We start from the raw sequence: 17,577 nt of genomic DNA, 5'->3' as shown, positions 1-17,577 counted from the left end.
AAACTTAAAACACTGTCAAGCAAAAAATTACAAATCTATCACATTAATTTACTATGATAAATATTGGTATCTTGCTGACGTACAATTACTTCTTGTAATGCATTGTGGTATTGGCTGCAGCAGTGTGGGATCTTTGAGTTTAGTACAGCTTTACAGCTAATTCATGATATCTCTGCTCTGCCATTTGCTTTCTCTGCGCAGCCCACTATGAAATCTTTGCTGCTGAGGTTATTGGATCTTCCTTTGGCATGAATGCTCCTTGACATATCCATCTCTCTTCTTTTCTCATTGAGTGTAGCAGTTAGTGCCAACTTGCTGGAAACAGAGAAGAAAATCTAGGCCCTAAAATTAGATGGTGGAACTGGGTCCACAATATGCATCTATTAATTTTTAACTGGCTAAATTAACTTTAAAATGAAAAACAAAAACAATTAAAAAATTCTTGTGGAGACTTCATGGACTCTGGTTTGAAAATACTAAATAACCTACAATGACATTCCTAAAGACATTTGTTAATTAGTGGCAGGTTCAGAGGAGAAGGGTGACAAGATGAATGCATGGATGAGAGAAGGGATTCTGTTGATGGATTTCATGTGTGTGTGTGTTGGGGTCTGGTGTTATAACAGAGTAAGTGGCTGTGACTTTATCCTTGACATGAGACAGTAATGAACTTGATAGGTGGGATAAAGAGCAGGTCTGGAGGGACAGATGTGGGAGAGCTGGCAGGACTAGTCATTGACTGGATAGGTGGAAAGACAGGTGTGTTTGAGTCAGGTGATAGGGGGTCTGAGCCATGCCTAGAAATACAGCAATCAGGAAGAGGACTTGATGGCTATAGGTTAGATACATTGGGCTTGAGGTGCCTGTGAGACTCCCACCTCAGAATGACCCACAGGAGAGAATGGGCAGGGGATGAAGATACTGGAATTCTCTGCATAGAGAAGTCAGTTGAATTTTTGCAAGAGGGTTAGATCATAAGAGTCAGTACATGGAGTGAGTAGAGGGCCAACAGCCAGCCTTTAGGAGAAACATAATTGGTAGAAATAATGACAGAGGTAGGAAGACCTAGTGAGCTCATTTTTTGGAAAGCTCAGGGAATTTCTAAGATAGGATGAAGAGGTTAGATTTCAAGGGCTGTCCTGGTGATTTCCCCAAGAGCCATGGCAGTAAGTGGTAGGAGGGAAGCCAGGTGGCAAAGCTTGGCACGAGGATTGAAGAGCTGCAAACAGACACTTATCTCTTAAGACATTTGTTCATGAAAGTAGAGAGGTAAATAGTGAGGACCACATGGGAGCTTTCTTAGTTCCAAGAACTGTTCTAGGTCCTTTTACTGTATTTACTCATTTAATCTTCACAAAAACCTTGCAAATTAGATACTGTTATTTTCCCCACTTTTTAGATGAGGAAACTAAATTCTAGAGAGGTTAAAAAGTAATTGAAATTACATGGATAGTGACAGAGGGGATTTCAACCTAGGTAATCTAGCTCTCACTGGATGACACTCTTGCTATTTGCTACAGGCCTAGTGCCCTTTCTTGATCCTTTTTGGGTTCCTAGACCCAAGTCCAGTGTGTGTGGAGGTTCTCCCCGGCCCCCCGGTACTAAGAAAATTTCAGACACCAACAGAGTGTCTGAGATTTCAGTTCAGTTCTGACACCAAAGCCACCTTTGTTAATAACAAGACACCCATGTCACATTTATGGCTCTGAAACATTTTCAGCAACTGTAGATGAAGACCAAATAGACCTGGAAAATATGGTCTCAATGGCCAAATATATATTTCTTGTATGTCATTTTATTGCACATAACCAGCTTCAGCCACTATGTTAAGGTATTATGGGTTGAATTGTGTCCCCTGAAAAGTTATGTTGAAGTCCTAACCTCCGGATGTGACCTTATTTGGAAATGAGATCTTGGTAGATATAATCAAGTTAAGAAGAGACTCCATTAGGGTGGACTTCTAATCCAGTATGGCTGGTGTCCTTACAAGTAGGGAAGAAGAGGCACAGACACACACAGGGAAACATTACGTGATGGTGGAGGCAGAGATCAGAGAGATGTGTATAAGCCAAGGAACACCAAGGATGGCTAATAACGTCAGAAGCTACGAGAAAAGCATAGAACAGGTTCTCCCCTAGAGACTTCAGAGAGAGCATGGCCCTGCTGATATCTTTCAGACTTCTAGCTCCAAAGCTGTGAGAGAATAATTTTTTTTTTTATGCCACCCTGTTTGTGGTACTTCATTAACAACCCAGGGAAACTAATAACAGTAAGTCTGTACTATTCAGTTGCCTCGGAAGGGGCGGTGGGTATGACAGACAGTTTTCTCAGAAGATGACAGCATAACTGCAAGCCTCTTTAGTGTTTCTTCAGTTCCCTAACTCAAAGTGGCTGAAATCACAAGGAAATTTATTTCACATAACAAGAAGACCAGAGGCAGGTCCGTCCTCAGGACGGGTTGATTAAGCTGCTCAATGATGTTGTGAAAGACCTTCCCCTCTTTGCCTTCTGGGAGAATTTATCTTAGTGTGGCAGCCAGATGGCTGCCATGGTTCCAGGAATTACATCCAGACATGATCAGAGGGAAAAGAGCTTTAGTGGCTTCCTCAGCCTTTCATTTGAGGAGCTGACACTTTCTCCTGAAGCCCTCAGACATTGCTCCTATCTCATTGGGCAGGATTGGGTCACATGACTCCCCCTTAAACCAGTCATTGGCAGGGAAGATGAGACACGTCAGGGTGGTTGGGGGGAGGGATGGGGATGATGTCAGGTTGCCCTCATTGCTTTGGCTGAGTGGGGGTACGCTGAATTCCCAAAGTAGAACTCTGTTGGGAGGAAGGAGAGGGATGGATTCTGTGCAGGCAACAGGCAATGTCCACTATCCACAGTTTTTTAAAAAAGATTTTATTTATTTATTTATTTGACAGAGAGAGAGAGAGAGCGAGCGCGTGTGAGTGCGCACGGGCAGATGGAGCAGCAGGCAGAGGGAAAGGGAGAAGCAAGGAGAGAGAAGCAGACTCCCCACCCAGCAGGGAGCCCCACATGGGGCTAGATCTCAGGACACTGGGATCATGACCTGAGCCAAAGGCACATGCTTAACCATCTGAGTCACCCAGGGGCCCCTCACCACCCACAGTCTTTCTAGTACAAAGCACATGGGCAATATTTATAGTAAAACCAGAAAATAAATAATTAATAGCCTTATACTCAAATTACTAGAGGGAGGACAGGTCTGTGGATCACCAAGCAGTTCTTTTTTTAAAAGCTCTTTTTGGTCTCTCTCATCTCCTATATTTCAGTCCTTCTCTTATGGAGTACTTACTCATCCGTTCATTGTAAGAAATAGCATGCCAGTGGACTTCCTGTTAATAGTTCCTTATAGGAACCTATGTCCTACCAAAAGAAGAATTGCTAAACCAAACAACAATAACAAAACAATTAAGAACCAACAACAATAACAAAAACAACTAAGGAACAGAATAAAAAGACTCCTGAAATCTTTCTCTATATCCATGAGACTCCCGGATAACTCCTTATTTTCTGATAGTAAACTCCCACTCTACCTAAATATGAGAGATTTAAACATGTCATAGTTAATTAACATTTTCAGTTTACATTAACATTAACATTAACATTTCAAAACAGCTTACATTTTGAGTGTCCCTTACATGCCTCTTCTCATGATTTTGGGTAATACTTTGACATAGAACTCCAAGGGAACTGAGACCCCTGTTCCTACCCCACTCCTCATCAGGGGACAGGATGGTAGGTAAGGGAGGATGGGTCGGCTACTAATGTGACATTTCTGTTACTTGCTTCTTGGACATTTGGATGCCAGCTGTTCCCCTGGATGGTTGGTTATCCTCTCAAAATACTTTGACCTCATTGCAAATTTAGGCTGGTCCATTTATATTCCATTATAATCACACAGATATGATTATAGTTAATTTGAATCAATAGCATGGATTAAAATATTTGCTAATGAACTCCATTTCTGGAGTAAATGATGTGGTAATTTTTGAAACTAAAAAAAAAAAGGGCTTGCTAGCTATGTGAATGATGTTTCAAAAATTAACTGTAGGGGCAACTGGGTGGCTCAGTGGGTTAAGCCTCTGCCTTCGGCTCAGGTCGTGATCTCAGGGTCCTGGGATCGAGCCCCGCATCAGGCTCTCTGCTCAGTGGCGAGCCTGCTTCCCTCTCTCTCTCTGCCTCTCTGCCTACTTATGATCTTTGTCAAGTAAATAAATAAAATCTTTTAAAAAAATTAACTGTAACTGTAAGTCAGTTCTTTTATAAAAGAAATGGTAAAATCTGAAGTTGTGGAGAATTCAGATTTCATTGGGACTTTAAAACATAACACTCTTGTTCTGTGCTTTATTCTGTACAATGGCTCCAGAGAAGCTTGGGAATGTGGAAAGAAAAGAGGGGTTTAAGTAAGGTTCTGAATGAAGTGACAGGCAAGGGAAAACAATTAAATAATAAAATAACAAATAATATATAGAATATATATATAGAATATTATTATTAATTAATAAACTATATTCTTGTAAAAGGATTGTCCAGAAGGTACTACATCTTCAAGTTTTTTAACAAATCATAATGGAATGTCAAGTTAAATGGAGAAATCAGGAATTTCATGTCTATGGTCCAGTGAGCTGTGGGAGAGTGTTGGTCATACAATCAACAAATTTGTGTCAGAAATTTAGTCCAGGGCACCTGGACTACGTTTAAAAAAACGTAGTCTAACAAACATGATCAGGGCAGGCCTGGGGTCTGTAGCATTCAGTTCAGTCCTCTACAGCTCTGGCTCCACTGCAGTTCTAAACACTGAGAATTCGTGTTCCCTTTGATTATCTTCAGTGGCTCCAAAGCCCTCACTCCCGAGAGATGCACTCACCTTCATCATTACATTCTGCATAGTAGAACTCACCTTTTAGGAAGGTGACCTACCAAGAAGAGTCCAAACCATCCAGTAGCCAAGTTCTCATGTTTGTAACCACTTCCTTTCCACGATCATTCTGTCCATTGGGATTTGTCTAAAGTTGTTGAGGAAGGAATAAAGAATCTAAGAGTGATTTGTGGGGCTGGGATTGGAGGGGATAGGCCCCATTTCAAGGCCCCAGAATCCCTCTTGCCACTTCCTCTCTTAGCACCCATGTTCATCTTTAGCGAGCCTGGCCTTAAATCTTAACTGTTGCTTCTGTAGAGCTATTGACTGTGAGGAAGTTATAATGTTCGTTGGCCTCATTTTCCTTATCTGTCAAATGGGAATATTAGTAGTATCTGCCTGACAGGGTTATTGTGAGGTTAAATGAGGTGGTGCTGGTAGGTCCCTTAGCGCAATGCCAGTAAAAATTAGTTAGTGAATTTATTATTTTATTACAATGATGTTACTTTTTCCTAGGCCTCACCTATGATTTCTATGTGGGTAACTACTAAATTATATGGCTCTGGTCTCAGTTCTCTTGATCCCACTTCCATTTTTCTCCTAGCTACCTGCCAGATGTTTCCACATGGATATTTCCATGAAGGCTCAAACTCCTCATGTCTAAAAACACACTCAACCTTCCTCAGCCCTTGCAAGGCCAGTCCTTCTGATTGCCACAGTTAGGATGAGGAAGTCTATGTTTTCGTTTGTCACAAGTCTTCTCTGATATCTTGCCAGGGAGGGACTGAACTACCCCAAGCTCTTTCTTTGGTCAATATCATGTATCTCTCTGGACTTCTTTTCCTTTCCTGCTGCCAACACTTAAATGTGGTCCCTTAGTAATACTCCCCTAGCCTCTCCCTCACAGCTTTTTGCATTATCTCCTTGCTGCTGGCATCGAGGAACTCAGTGAACAGTGGGTATCCATTGAGTGCCATTCCTAAGTCTAGTTTTGTGCTAGGGACTGGTAGAAGAGGAAAGAGGGAAAGAGCCAAATAGACATTGGAAGGGAGTTTCAAAGATGACTAAAACATCCTTGAACCTTGAGGAAGGCTCAGTTCATGAGGGACCCATGTATGGAAAGAATAAAATGCTTGGGTGTAAAGTGTAGGCATTGATTATTTGACACATACCCTGTTCAAGATGGCCCCAGACACCATGGTTGGGCTGTAGAATCTACATAGATGTCCTCCCTTGTTACCTCCTCTGGGCTTTCTTTTATTTTCCTTCTTTTTAAAGATTTTATTTATTTATTTGACAGAGAGAGAGAGAGATCACAAGTAGGCAGAGAGGCAGGCAGAGAGAGGAGGAATCAGGCTTCCCGCTGAGCAGAGAGCCCAATGCAGGGCTGGAACCCAGGACCCCAAGGTCATGACCTGAACCGAAGGCAGAGGCTTAACTCACTGAGCCACCCAGATGCCCCATCCTCTGGGCTTTCTTGATTCTTCAACCTGCCCTCCCCAGTTTGGACTTTCTCTTCCAATACCTCCAGTACCCACACACCAGCACTCTGTAGTGGGCTATCCTTCACAAATGGTTTAAAAAGCTTGGGGGTGTCAGCAGAGGCCTCCCAGAAGAGACAACCACCACAGCAAGAAGGGACAGGGTCTGGCTACCTTTGTTTTCGTTAATTTGATTATGCTAGTCCTCACTTCATAGACTTTCAGGAATATTGTTTTGCTTGCCAAAAAATTAAGTTTTTTTACATTGGCATTTAAGACCCTCAACTGTCTTGTATCAGCTTACCTTGCCATTCTTCTTTTTCCCCTGGATTATACTTATATTCCTAAATTCTATATCCAGGTTGCAAATGTAAAATCCTGGAGAAGTTAAGAATGTAAGACAAAGGAGTAAAACAGGCTGGGAGTAAGGTATTAGGGAGTGGTGGGGACTGTGGCAGACTGGAATTCCCTCACTCCACCTGAAGAAAATAGCTCCTGGAATTTCTCCAGCTGACACTTGCCATGTGGTAATGTCATCCAGTTTCACTTGATCTTGAGGAGAAGATCAAGAGATTTTTCAAGAGAAACTAGAAAGCTGGATTCTCTTGAGAACTCTCTAGATTTTTATTGTTGTTAATTTGAATTTGACTTTTACTTCACCTTAAGAAAAGAGTGGGCCAGATAAGACACATCTGCAGAACCGATCTGTCCCTCTATTTCCTCTGGCCTCTAGGTTGAGGCCAAGTTTATACCACCTTCTTCATGATCTCGTCCCTTCACCAAGAAGAACTTTCTCCCTTGAGATCCTGAGGGGGTACATTTCTGTCCTACTTTAAACTATCTCTTTCACTTTATTTTGTACTGTAGTCCATTGTGGTTTAGAGGAAAGAACACAGATTTTGGAGTCAGACAGATCTGGGCTTAAATTCTGCCTCTGGCACTTCCTGGCTGCTTAACCTAGGGTGAGTTGAGATCCAGTTTCCTCATCTACAGAACTGAAATAGTAACAGTCTCCTTGTACAGTGGCTTCCTAAATATATGTTGAAAGGTGAACATGACCCATGAAGTGTGAAGATTCCTGCCTCTTTGTTAGTAAGATGCATCCTTATCTCAAGTGGTACTGGGTTTGATTCACAGCTAAGACTCTGAGAAATATGAAAGCGGATATGGTAAGAGGCGTTTCTTGCTGCTTCTAACCTAATGTGTTTGTTTCGCCAGGTTATGATGTTGCTGGGCCTGTTGCAATTGGGCTCACCCACTGGAAAAATCCATATGCACAAGGCAGACCCACCCTTCCATCAGATCTGCCTCTCTTTGTCTCCAAAGATGCGGGCCTCCCTGTGTACCACCGGTCCCTCACCCGCAAGACTGAGCTGGCTACACCTTTGTCTTGTCCAGCCTCACTGTCCATCACTCCAGTGCCTTCTTACAGCAGCAGCAGCCAGGAAACCCTCAGTCAAGACACGACAGGTAATGGTGTTGGTTCCCTGTTGGAGATTCAGGACTCAGTGTATTTAAGGTTCATTCACCTGTTTGTTTACCTACTGAACAAATTGCATCTGCATTCCTGATTATATGGTGCTGTGGACTCCCAACAATTCCCCTGTATTCACTGGTCTTTAATAGCTTGGCTGTACCTGAAGGAAAGATGTGTTTAGAAATATTTGATCTAAGTGTTAGTTCTATCATCTGGAAATCAACTCTGAATCAGAATTCCAAGTTTTGTCATACGAATTTTTGTTTAATGTCTTTAATCTTATGTTTAGTGGCAAGCCATCTTTCTTGGGCTAAACTTTTATATTCAGAAAAGTTATCAATAAGTCATTTATGAATACCTTAGCTACTACCAATTCATGTTGCTCCAAAACTGATCTTTGTCACGGGTCTGCAGACTGCTGCCAATGGGCCAAATCTGAGCCATCCACCCATTTTTGTGCAGCTCAAGAACTGGGAATAGTTTTTACTTTTTAAAAATGATTAGTGTCTTCGTTCATTCATTATGTCTAATTTCGTCTTAGTTAGAGTGGCTGTAACAATACCTAGGCCAGGTAGTTTATAAAGAACAGAAATTTATTTCTCATAGTCATGGAGGCTAGAGGTTTGAGATCAGGGTGCCAGCATGGTCAGGTGAGGGCCCTTTGTCAGGTCTCAGACTTCTAATAGTATCCTCATATGGTGGAAGGGACAAGGGATCTCTGTGGTGTCTCTTCTTTGAGAACGCTAATCTCATTCTTGGTGGTTCCACTATCATGACCTAAACATCTCTCAAAGACCTCATCTCCTAATACCATCACTTCAGGTATTAGGATCTTAATGTATGAATTTGGAGGTGGAGGGGGCAAACAGTCAAACCATACAGTTAGAAAAAATTAAAATAATAATAATATTTTGATACATGTGAAAGTTACATGAAATTCACCTTTCTCTGTTCCACATTTCAAAGTTTTATTGGGACATAGCTACACTCATTAATTTATGTATTGTCTCTGGCTGTTTCCCTGTGATAGTGGCAGAATTGAGTAATTATGACAGAGGCTGTATGGACCGCGAAGCCTAAAATACTTACGATCTGGCCCTTTGCAGAAAATGCTTGCCAGCTGCTGATCTATGTGATCTTTGGGAGTCATGACTTAACCATTCAGGGCAAGAAAAATGCTCACAACACATTGCCTTAAAATTTATCACTTACATTTCACTTTAAATGTTACAGGAAGCTTTATGCAAGAATAACCAGTTAATTGTTTTTATTTCTAAAGTCTAAGTTGGAACTTTAAATTATGAAAAGATCTATCCTGCCACATTTTTCTTCCATAGATATAGCACTTAGGAGTAATGGCTTAGTTGGACAAATCCAATGTGTAATTCCTGTTCTGGAAATAAATCTTTGAAGTTGACAGACACTCAACAGTCGCAACAACATGTAACAGTTCACAGATGCTGCCACCTAGAGGTGAGATGCTGATGTTGCAGAAGTTCCAGATCAAAAGCAAACTGAAGCAGTAGATTGCTGACGTAGCATGAAGTGTGCAGGCTCACCATTGAACTTGTTAAAAATGAAGATTCCTGGGCTCCTCCAGAGGATGCTGTGTCCATGACACAAAGTAAGCTTCAGCAGTCTGTATTCGGCAGACTACTCTCTCCTGGGATTTTGGTTTCTGAGGTTCACCCCTCCAGATGTCTGTGGTTAAGTGGCTAGATAGTACTACTCACCATTGAGCGTGGAGGGACATTTGCATACCGTTAGCCCAGCCGTGGCAAAAACAAACTATCTTTCTACGATCAACTTGATAGTAGAAAAATTACAATCTGGGCTGAACTTTGAAATCCTCTAGGATTTGAAATTATCATGAATGAAAATGGATTCTGTTTGCTTTAAAATTTTAATACAATCTGAAGTTAAAAAATGAAGTGCTGCCTTTGGCTGGGGTAGCTGCAGGGTTCTGGTATTTCTTGGCAAAGAAGAGTGTGAAATGGCAGCTGCCAGATTAACATTTTATCACGTTTCTCTGTGAGTTGACTTCTTTCTTTCCATAGAGTGCCATACTCAGAAGCAATCCAATTTCTAGAGGAGGTTTCTATTTTTAAAATGCAGATTTTCAAAAACAAATTAAGAGCCCATAGTTTTCTTCATTCCTGGGAATTTTCCATTAGCAATAAAATACTGTATTTTTTCCAAGCAACTGTTTATTATTTTTATTTGTATACTATAAATATTTTTATTTGTAGCCTCATCATTTAAAGATATATTAAACAAGGATGTAGTATTTTTTAGTTAACATATAATGTATTATTTGCCCCAGAGGTACAGGTCTGTGGATCATCAGGCTTTCACATTTCACAGCACTCACCATAGCACATACCCTCCCCAATGTCCATAACACAGCCACCCTATCCCTACCTCCCTAACCCTCAGTAACCCTCAGTTTGTTTAATGAGATTAAGTCTCTTATGGTTTTTCTCCCTCCTGATCCCATCCTGTTTCATTTTTTCCTTCCCTACCCGTGAGACCCCACCTCCGCCTCTCAAATTCCTCCTATCAGAGAAATCACATGATAATTGTCTTTCTCTGATTGACTTATTTCACTCAGCATAATACCCTCTAGTTCCATCCACGGCTATTGTAAATGGCAAGATTTCATTTATTTTGATGGCTGCATAGTATTCCATTGTGTGTGTGTGTGTGTGTGTGTGTGTGTGTGTGTGTGTATCACATCTTCTTTATCCAATCATCTCTTGATGGGCATCTAGGTTCTTTACATAGTTTGGCTATTGTGGATATTATTGCTATAAACATTCGGGTGCACGTGCCCCTTCGGATCACTACATTTGTATCTTTAGGGTATATACCCAGTAGTGTGATTGCTGGGTCATAGGGTAGCTCTGTTTTCAACTTTTTGAGGAACCTCCATGCTGTTTTCCAGAGTGGCTGCACCAGCTTGCATTTCCAACAACAGTGTAGGAGGGTTCCCCTTTCTCTGCATCCTTGCCAACATCTGTCGTTTCCTGACTTATTAATTTTAGCCATTCTGACTGGTATGACGTAGTATCTCACTGTGGTTTTGATTTGTATTTCCCTAATGCCAAGTGATATTGAGCACTTTTTCATGTTTCTGTTGGCCATTTGGATGTTTTCTTTGCAGAAACCTCTGTTCATATCTTCTGCCCATTTCTTGACTGAATTATTTGTTCTTTGGGTGTTGAGTTTGTTAAGTTCATAACAGATTTTAGATACTAGCCCTTTATCTGATATGTCATTTGCAAATATCTTCTCCCATTCTGTCAGTTGATTTTTGGTTTTGTTGACTTTTTCCTTTGCTGTGCAAAAGCTTTTGATCTTGAGGAAGCCCCAATAGTTCATTTTTACCATTGCTTCCTTTGCCTTTGGTGATGTTTCTAGGAAGCAGTTGCTGTGGCTGAGGTTGAAGAGGTTGCTGCCTGTGTTCGCCTCAAGGATTTTGTTAGATTCCTATCTCACATTGAGGTCTTTCATCAATGTGGAGTCTATTTTTGTGTGTGGTGTAAGGCAATGGTCCAGTTTCATTCTTCTGCATGTGGCTAAGCATGTAGTGTTTTATTATAGAAAATTGAAGATGCTGGGGTGCCTGGGTGGCTCAGTGGGTTAAGGCCTCTGCTTTCGGCTCGGGTCATGATCCCGGGTTCCTGGGATTGAGCTCCACATCGGGCTCTCTGCTCAGCAGGGAGCCTGCTTTCCTTCCTCTCTCTCTGCCTGCCTCTCTGCCTACTTGTGATCTCTGTCTGTCAAACAAATTAAAAAAAAAAAAAGAAAATTGAAGATGCTGGTATAGCTTCTATAAATCTCAATTATGATTTTATATAGGTTAATTAATATATTTATTTGATTTTGTACAGTAATTTATTGATTTTATTATGTATTTTCTGTGTGAAAGCATCCAGTTTCCTTTCTCCTTCCTTTTTTTTTTTTTTAAGTAGAGTTAATGTCATTATTTTCTTATATTTTATTTTTTGCTTCTCTTGCTAGTTTGAAGAAACCTGTGGGGGTGAGATAAGTCAGTTCTGCTACACCAGGATTTCTTAAGCGTTCCAGATTTTGCCAGACATCCCTTCACATTTCTAAGTCATCTTTCTTCTGCACAAACTGTCTAATGGGAGGTCTAATGGGAGGAGCTGACAAGGTTTAGTCACAAAATCACTCTACACTTATTTATTGATTGTTGGGATTTTCTTATGTTTAAGAATTTCTCCAAACATACTTAAAAATAATATTTCCATTTTATAAACCCCACCACTCTACAATTCTAGATGCAACTAAAAAGACACACAATGCCTAGAACTTACCTGGGATTGTCATTTTATTGAGCTGTTTTTACTCTTGTCACTGCCTTATGCTACCTTATGCTATCATCCTTTCCCTTCATTGTGTGACTAACCTGTACAATAGCTTCTCTTGATTTGACTTTACTTAAACCTGTTTGCCACCTTGCACAGTGAACAACCTGTGAAACTCTGCATGGTGGCCCTGGACATGGCACTCCTTCCTCATGGTGGAGAATGTTTTAATCGGTAAATCAAGTGTAGCAGGTTAAGTTGGAAAAGCAGTCTCCATTGTTCGGCTGGCTCCATCCATTCATCCTTCCAGCCATCCATTCCTCTGATACATACTAAGTTCCCACTCTGTGCCATGTACTGTGATAAGTCCTTGGAATAGAAAGCTGAGTAAGGAGCTCAGAGTCTACAGGAGGGGGCATATAAGTAAATCAAGTATTTTAATTCAGCGTACTAAGTGCTAAGATAGAAGATTTCACAAAAGTGAATAACAAGTGAATAACAAAGGAAATAACAAATAAAAATAACAATACACTTTTTTGTTATTGAATTATTTCATTAATATACTATTAAAATACAAATGAGGTATTAAAATATGCTGTTATGAAAATGTAACATTAAAATATATTTATCAAAATATATTGAGTACAAAAGCTGTTATTGAATTATTTCATCAATCAAAAGAAGGTAAATTTGAGAGAACCAAAGGAAGGAAGTCTGAAACTGGCTCTCAGATATTCTGTGTAGGTTTGATACTCAGTTTTTGATGATCAGGCTTTGTAACTTGCTTCGCTACCTGCACATGGCTTGCATTTTTGGTCACTCTGCCCCCAGCTAATTCTCAGTCACTTTCTCCTATTGTATTCAGTGCCTCGCTGCAAGCTCATGACTCTTAAGTGCTATTACCATGTCTGGTTTCCCTGCCAAGCTTTAAAGATGTATTTACAACTGCCTTCCAGAACATTCAGCCTGGATATATCCCAGACATCTCAAAACTATGTGCCACAAAAAGAACTTGCTTCTGGTACCTCTCAGAGTTGAATTTCCTACTCTGTTTAATGGTGTCACAGTCTGTCCAGACTCCTAAGCCAGAAAGTCAGTGTCCTCACGCTCAACTCTCTGCTGCCCATCAGCCTACACAGCCAGCTGGCTGACACATGCATTATGTTCGCCTTAGAAATATCTCTAATTAAGAGCATTCTCATCATCCCTGCTGACACTATCTCCGCTCCATTTCTTATCATCTCTACCTGCACTAGTATAGCAGTCTTCTTAATTCCTAATTGATTATTTAAAAAATTCTTAATTCTTCCATATCCACAGGTGTCACTTTTCCAAATTCATCTGTCTGTGTTTCTCTCTTTCCCTGCTCTATCACTGCCCTCTCCTCTCACTTGGGAAAACTCCTCCCATTGTCGATTTCATGTATGGTACCTGAGGACTTTTCTAACTAGCTTACCAGACCCCCTAACACCTCTCACTACTCTCTTCAGATGTATCCACACCGTGGTTACATGTGATTCTTTACTGAAACTCAGAGATTCATGGTTTTACGCATGCCGAGCCATCTGCGTGGAGACCCTTCTTTACACTCTCCTCCTGGAAAATTTTCTCTTCAAGCCTACCTACAAGGTGGCCTTCTCTGTGAATTCTTTTCCTTTTCTCCTCAGCGTATTTAATCATTTTTTTTCTGTTTCTAGCAGTTTCTGTTGACACTTTGAATTCTGTTCTTGTTAGATTGTAAAATAGGTTTTTTTTTTTTTTTTCCCATGTTGGCTGGCTTAGTAGATGTAAAGATCTTGAGTTCAGGATTAGTGTCTTAATCATGTATTTGTTTGGTCAATGGGGATCCTGGTATATGGGAAGTATATTTTCTATGACCATTTCAACTGCAGATTAGACGCATTTGAAGAGAGAACTAGGCCTGAAAGATAGAGCTGAAGGAATTACCCTAAATACAAAATAGAGGGGATGTAGTAAAACAAGGAGGAGGAGATTGAAATATAGAAGACAGAATGAGAAAGTCCAACATACAATTAATAGAAATCCTATTCTGGAGTAAGAGACTAGGAAGAGTGGAGAGACATAGAATATTAAAAAAAAAAAAAAAAGACAATGAGAATTTTCCAGAATTGATGAGAGACACAAATATTTTGATTCCTGGAACAGTGAATACCAAGCAGAATAAGTAAAATAAGTAAAATCCACTATTATTATAAAATAAGTAAATCCACTATTATAAACATATCGTGGTGAGTCAGCAAAACACAAAGATAAAATATTAGAATTCTGAGGGGGGAACAACAGATTTCTTGCAAATGAGAAAAAAGTGAGGAAAGCCTTTCCAGTAATAATGATAAAGGCCAGAAGACAGTGGATTAGTATCTTAGAAGTGCTGAAGAAATAACAGTCAATTCAGAATTCTATATCCAGCAAAATGATTATTGAAGAGGGAGGTCAGTATAAGAACATTTTTGGAAAAAGACTGGGAAAGTGTACCCAACACTAACCTAGTGAAAGAATGACTGAAAAGCCCATTATTGAAAAGAAGGAAATTGAACCTAGAAGAAAGATGAAAGAAATAATGAGGGGGGAATATATATATATTTTTAATTCAGGAAGGTCCCTCTAGAAGAATGACTTTCAACCAAAAATAATTTGGTTTCATGGTGGATATTTGGCAATGTCAGGAGATATTTTTGGTTGACACATGTGGGCAGGAGGTATTACAGGGTTTGAGGCCAGGAATGCTGTGACACATTCTGCATGTGACCTGGTCCTTAACTTATTGTTCCATTAATTCTTTTTTAAAAAAACTTTGTTTATTTATTTGACTAAGAGGGAACACAAGCAGGGGGAGTGGGAGAGAGTGAAGCAGGCTTCCCGCCAGCAGGGAGCCCAATGTGAGGCATGATCCCAGCATCCTGGGATCTTGACCTGAGCCAAAGGCAGATGCTTAATGACTGAGCCACCCAGGCTCCCCTCATCACTAATTCTTAATGCTATTTCCTCCCTTTGAGTTTCTCTTTCTGTGTGTTATACCATGACATTGCAATGGGCCCTGCCTTTGTGGCATTTCCAGGACTCTTCGTGCTGTTCTATCTGCGGCCGTTCTTAATAAAATACGTCTTTGGCACTTTTGATTTTCCCTTTTCCATACTTCTTCCTGTCCTCTAACTCTTCCTAAATTTTATTTCACGCTGCCTCTAGGTCTTTTCTCTTCTTGTTCACTTACATCAGTTTCTCAACCTTGGTATTACTGACATTTTGAGCAGAGTAATTCTTTGCTGTGGGAGCTGTCTTGGGCACTGTAGCTGTTTAACAGCATCTCCGGTCTCTATCCAACTGGGTGCTAGGTGGGACAACCAAAAATCATCACCAAACGTTGCCAAGTATCCCTGGGTGGGAGGTGCAAAATTGTCCCCAGTTAAGAACCACTGATTTACACCAATTAAATCTGGTCCTATTCTTTGGAGTTCTGCTTAGTGGGAGTAATCTGGTAACATAATTGTTTAGAATGTGTCTGTGGGTTGTAATGGATTTTACCTTATATTTAATAAGAGCCTTTGCAAATCGTATCCTAGTTGAAAGCAAGGAGGGACTTCCTTTCTGAAGATGGAGATTCCCACCCCCAAGTTTAAAGTGTCACCTTCAAAAAAATTTCTATTTATTTATTTTTTTAAGAGTTATTTATTTATTTATTTTTAAATTTCTTTTCAGTGTAACAGAATTCATTGTTTTTTGCACCATACCCAGTGCTCCATGCAATACATGCCCTCCTTAATACCCCCACCTGGCTCCCCCAACCTCCCACCCCCCCTGCCCCACCCCTTCAAACCCTTCAGATTGTTTTTCAGATTTATTTCTTTATTGAGAAAGAGAGAGAACATGAACTGTAGGAGGGCCAGAGAGATAGGAAGAGAGAGATTCTCAAACAGAGTCCACGCTGAGCGCAGAGCCTGATGTGGGGCTTGATCTCACAATCTGGGATCATGACCTGAGCTGAAACCAAGAGTTGGATGGTTAACTGACTGAGCAGATTTTCATTTGTGACAGGAAAGGAAGATGTGAAATGACTATTGTGTTTCAAATTGGTAATCATTTCCCAAGAGTCGAGCTTTTACCTGTGTGCCTGCAGTCTAAGCAAAACACTGTGTCTCACCATGGGATGGAAGATGTTCACTTATGTTTCCTAGCGACCTCGTAAGCTTACCAGTGCTTCTGTGTGCGGACTCTGACATCTAGAGTTATGCCAGACTCGTGATGCCATGAATTTGTCTGAGATAGAGAGTACCTTAGAAGAGGTATCTGTTTGTGTGATTTAATTTCTTTCAACAAATTGTGACCAGATACATTCAAAAGTGATGCTGAAGAAAACAGGGGAGTTTTAAATTTCAGAGGTAAGGTGCCACAAAAAAGTGACCCTGCAACTTGAGCTCCTGATGTGACCGCGAGCGTAATCTGACCCAATTGGGAGCTCAGTGGTCTCCTTTTAGAGATGCCTAGAGATGCTCATTGGCCTGCCCCTGCTTGTGCACTGTGTGCCCAGTCAGGCAAAACCCAGAATTCTGCTTGAGTGTCAGCCCAGCTCAATTCATGATACAGAGTAATGGAAGGATAACTATAAAAAACAGGACCATATAAATTAGACATAGTTTTTCTAAGCCATTATATTTTTTAAATATGAAAAAGTTTAAAAGGTAGAAATGAAAGGAAAGAAAGAAGAGAAAAAAGAAGGAAAGAAAAGATTTCTTACAGACAACATAGAGTTGGGTCTTGTGTTTTTATCCACTCTGACAATTTGTCCTTTAAGTGATGTATTAGACATTTAAAATGATTGCTGATAGTTGGATTAACATCTACCATGTTAGTAGCTGCTTTCTACTCATTGCATTTGTTCACTGTTTCTCTTTTTTCCTTGCCTTCTCTGTTTTTTTGTTTGTTTGTTTGTTTGTTTTTTCCTTCTCTGGTTTTAACTGAATATTTTATATAAATCATAATAGAATGGGTACCTCCCTGCTTCTGTCTCTGCTTTCAAAATTTTTCCTCTTGTCAAAATGTCCCTGAAGGAGTGTTTCAGTTTTGTAAAAACGATATTTATCTATTTAACTTTTCAGAGCACTATGCACACAGTGGGAGGGGTAGTAAAAGAGGGAAAAAGAATCTCAAACAGAGTCAGTGCTGAGCCTAAGGGCTTGATCTCATGACCCTGCGATCATAAGCTGAGCTGAAACCAGGAGTCAGATTCTTAATTGACTGAGTCCCCAAGGTGCCCCAGGAGTGTTTCAGTTTTAACTTTACACTGTGGAAAAGATCTCCTGATAAGGGTTATGTGAAATGTGGGTCTGATGATTAACCTATGCAAGTTGGGTAATTGTAACAAGTAAAACCACTTGTCCTGGC

General features: G+C 40.4%; 1 protein-coding gene across 1 annotated transcript in view; it reads left to right on the top strand.

Moving 5' to 3' along the window:
* The window catches only part of ANO4 (anoctamin 4), a 445,901-nt gene that overhangs the window by 14,273 nt on the left and 414,051 nt on the right, over positions 1-17,577 (top strand). The window contains exon 3 of the mRNA XM_032346621.1: positions 7,588-7,839. Within this exon, the coding sequence (XP_032202512.1) occupies positions 7,588-7,839 (252 nt within the window). The remainder of the gene's footprint in view (positions 1-7,587; positions 7,840-17,577) is intronic.

The sequence above is a fragment of the Mustela erminea genome, chromosome 6, assembly GCF_009829155.1.
Source record: "Mustela erminea isolate mMusErm1 chromosome 6, mMusErm1.Pri, whole genome shotgun sequence".
NCBI classification, from domain to species: domain Eukaryota; kingdom Metazoa; phylum Chordata; class Mammalia; order Carnivora; family Mustelidae; genus Mustela; species Mustela erminea.
The sequence above is the reverse complement of the archived record's forward strand: the minus strand, read 5'-3'. Positions and strand labels throughout refer to the sequence as shown.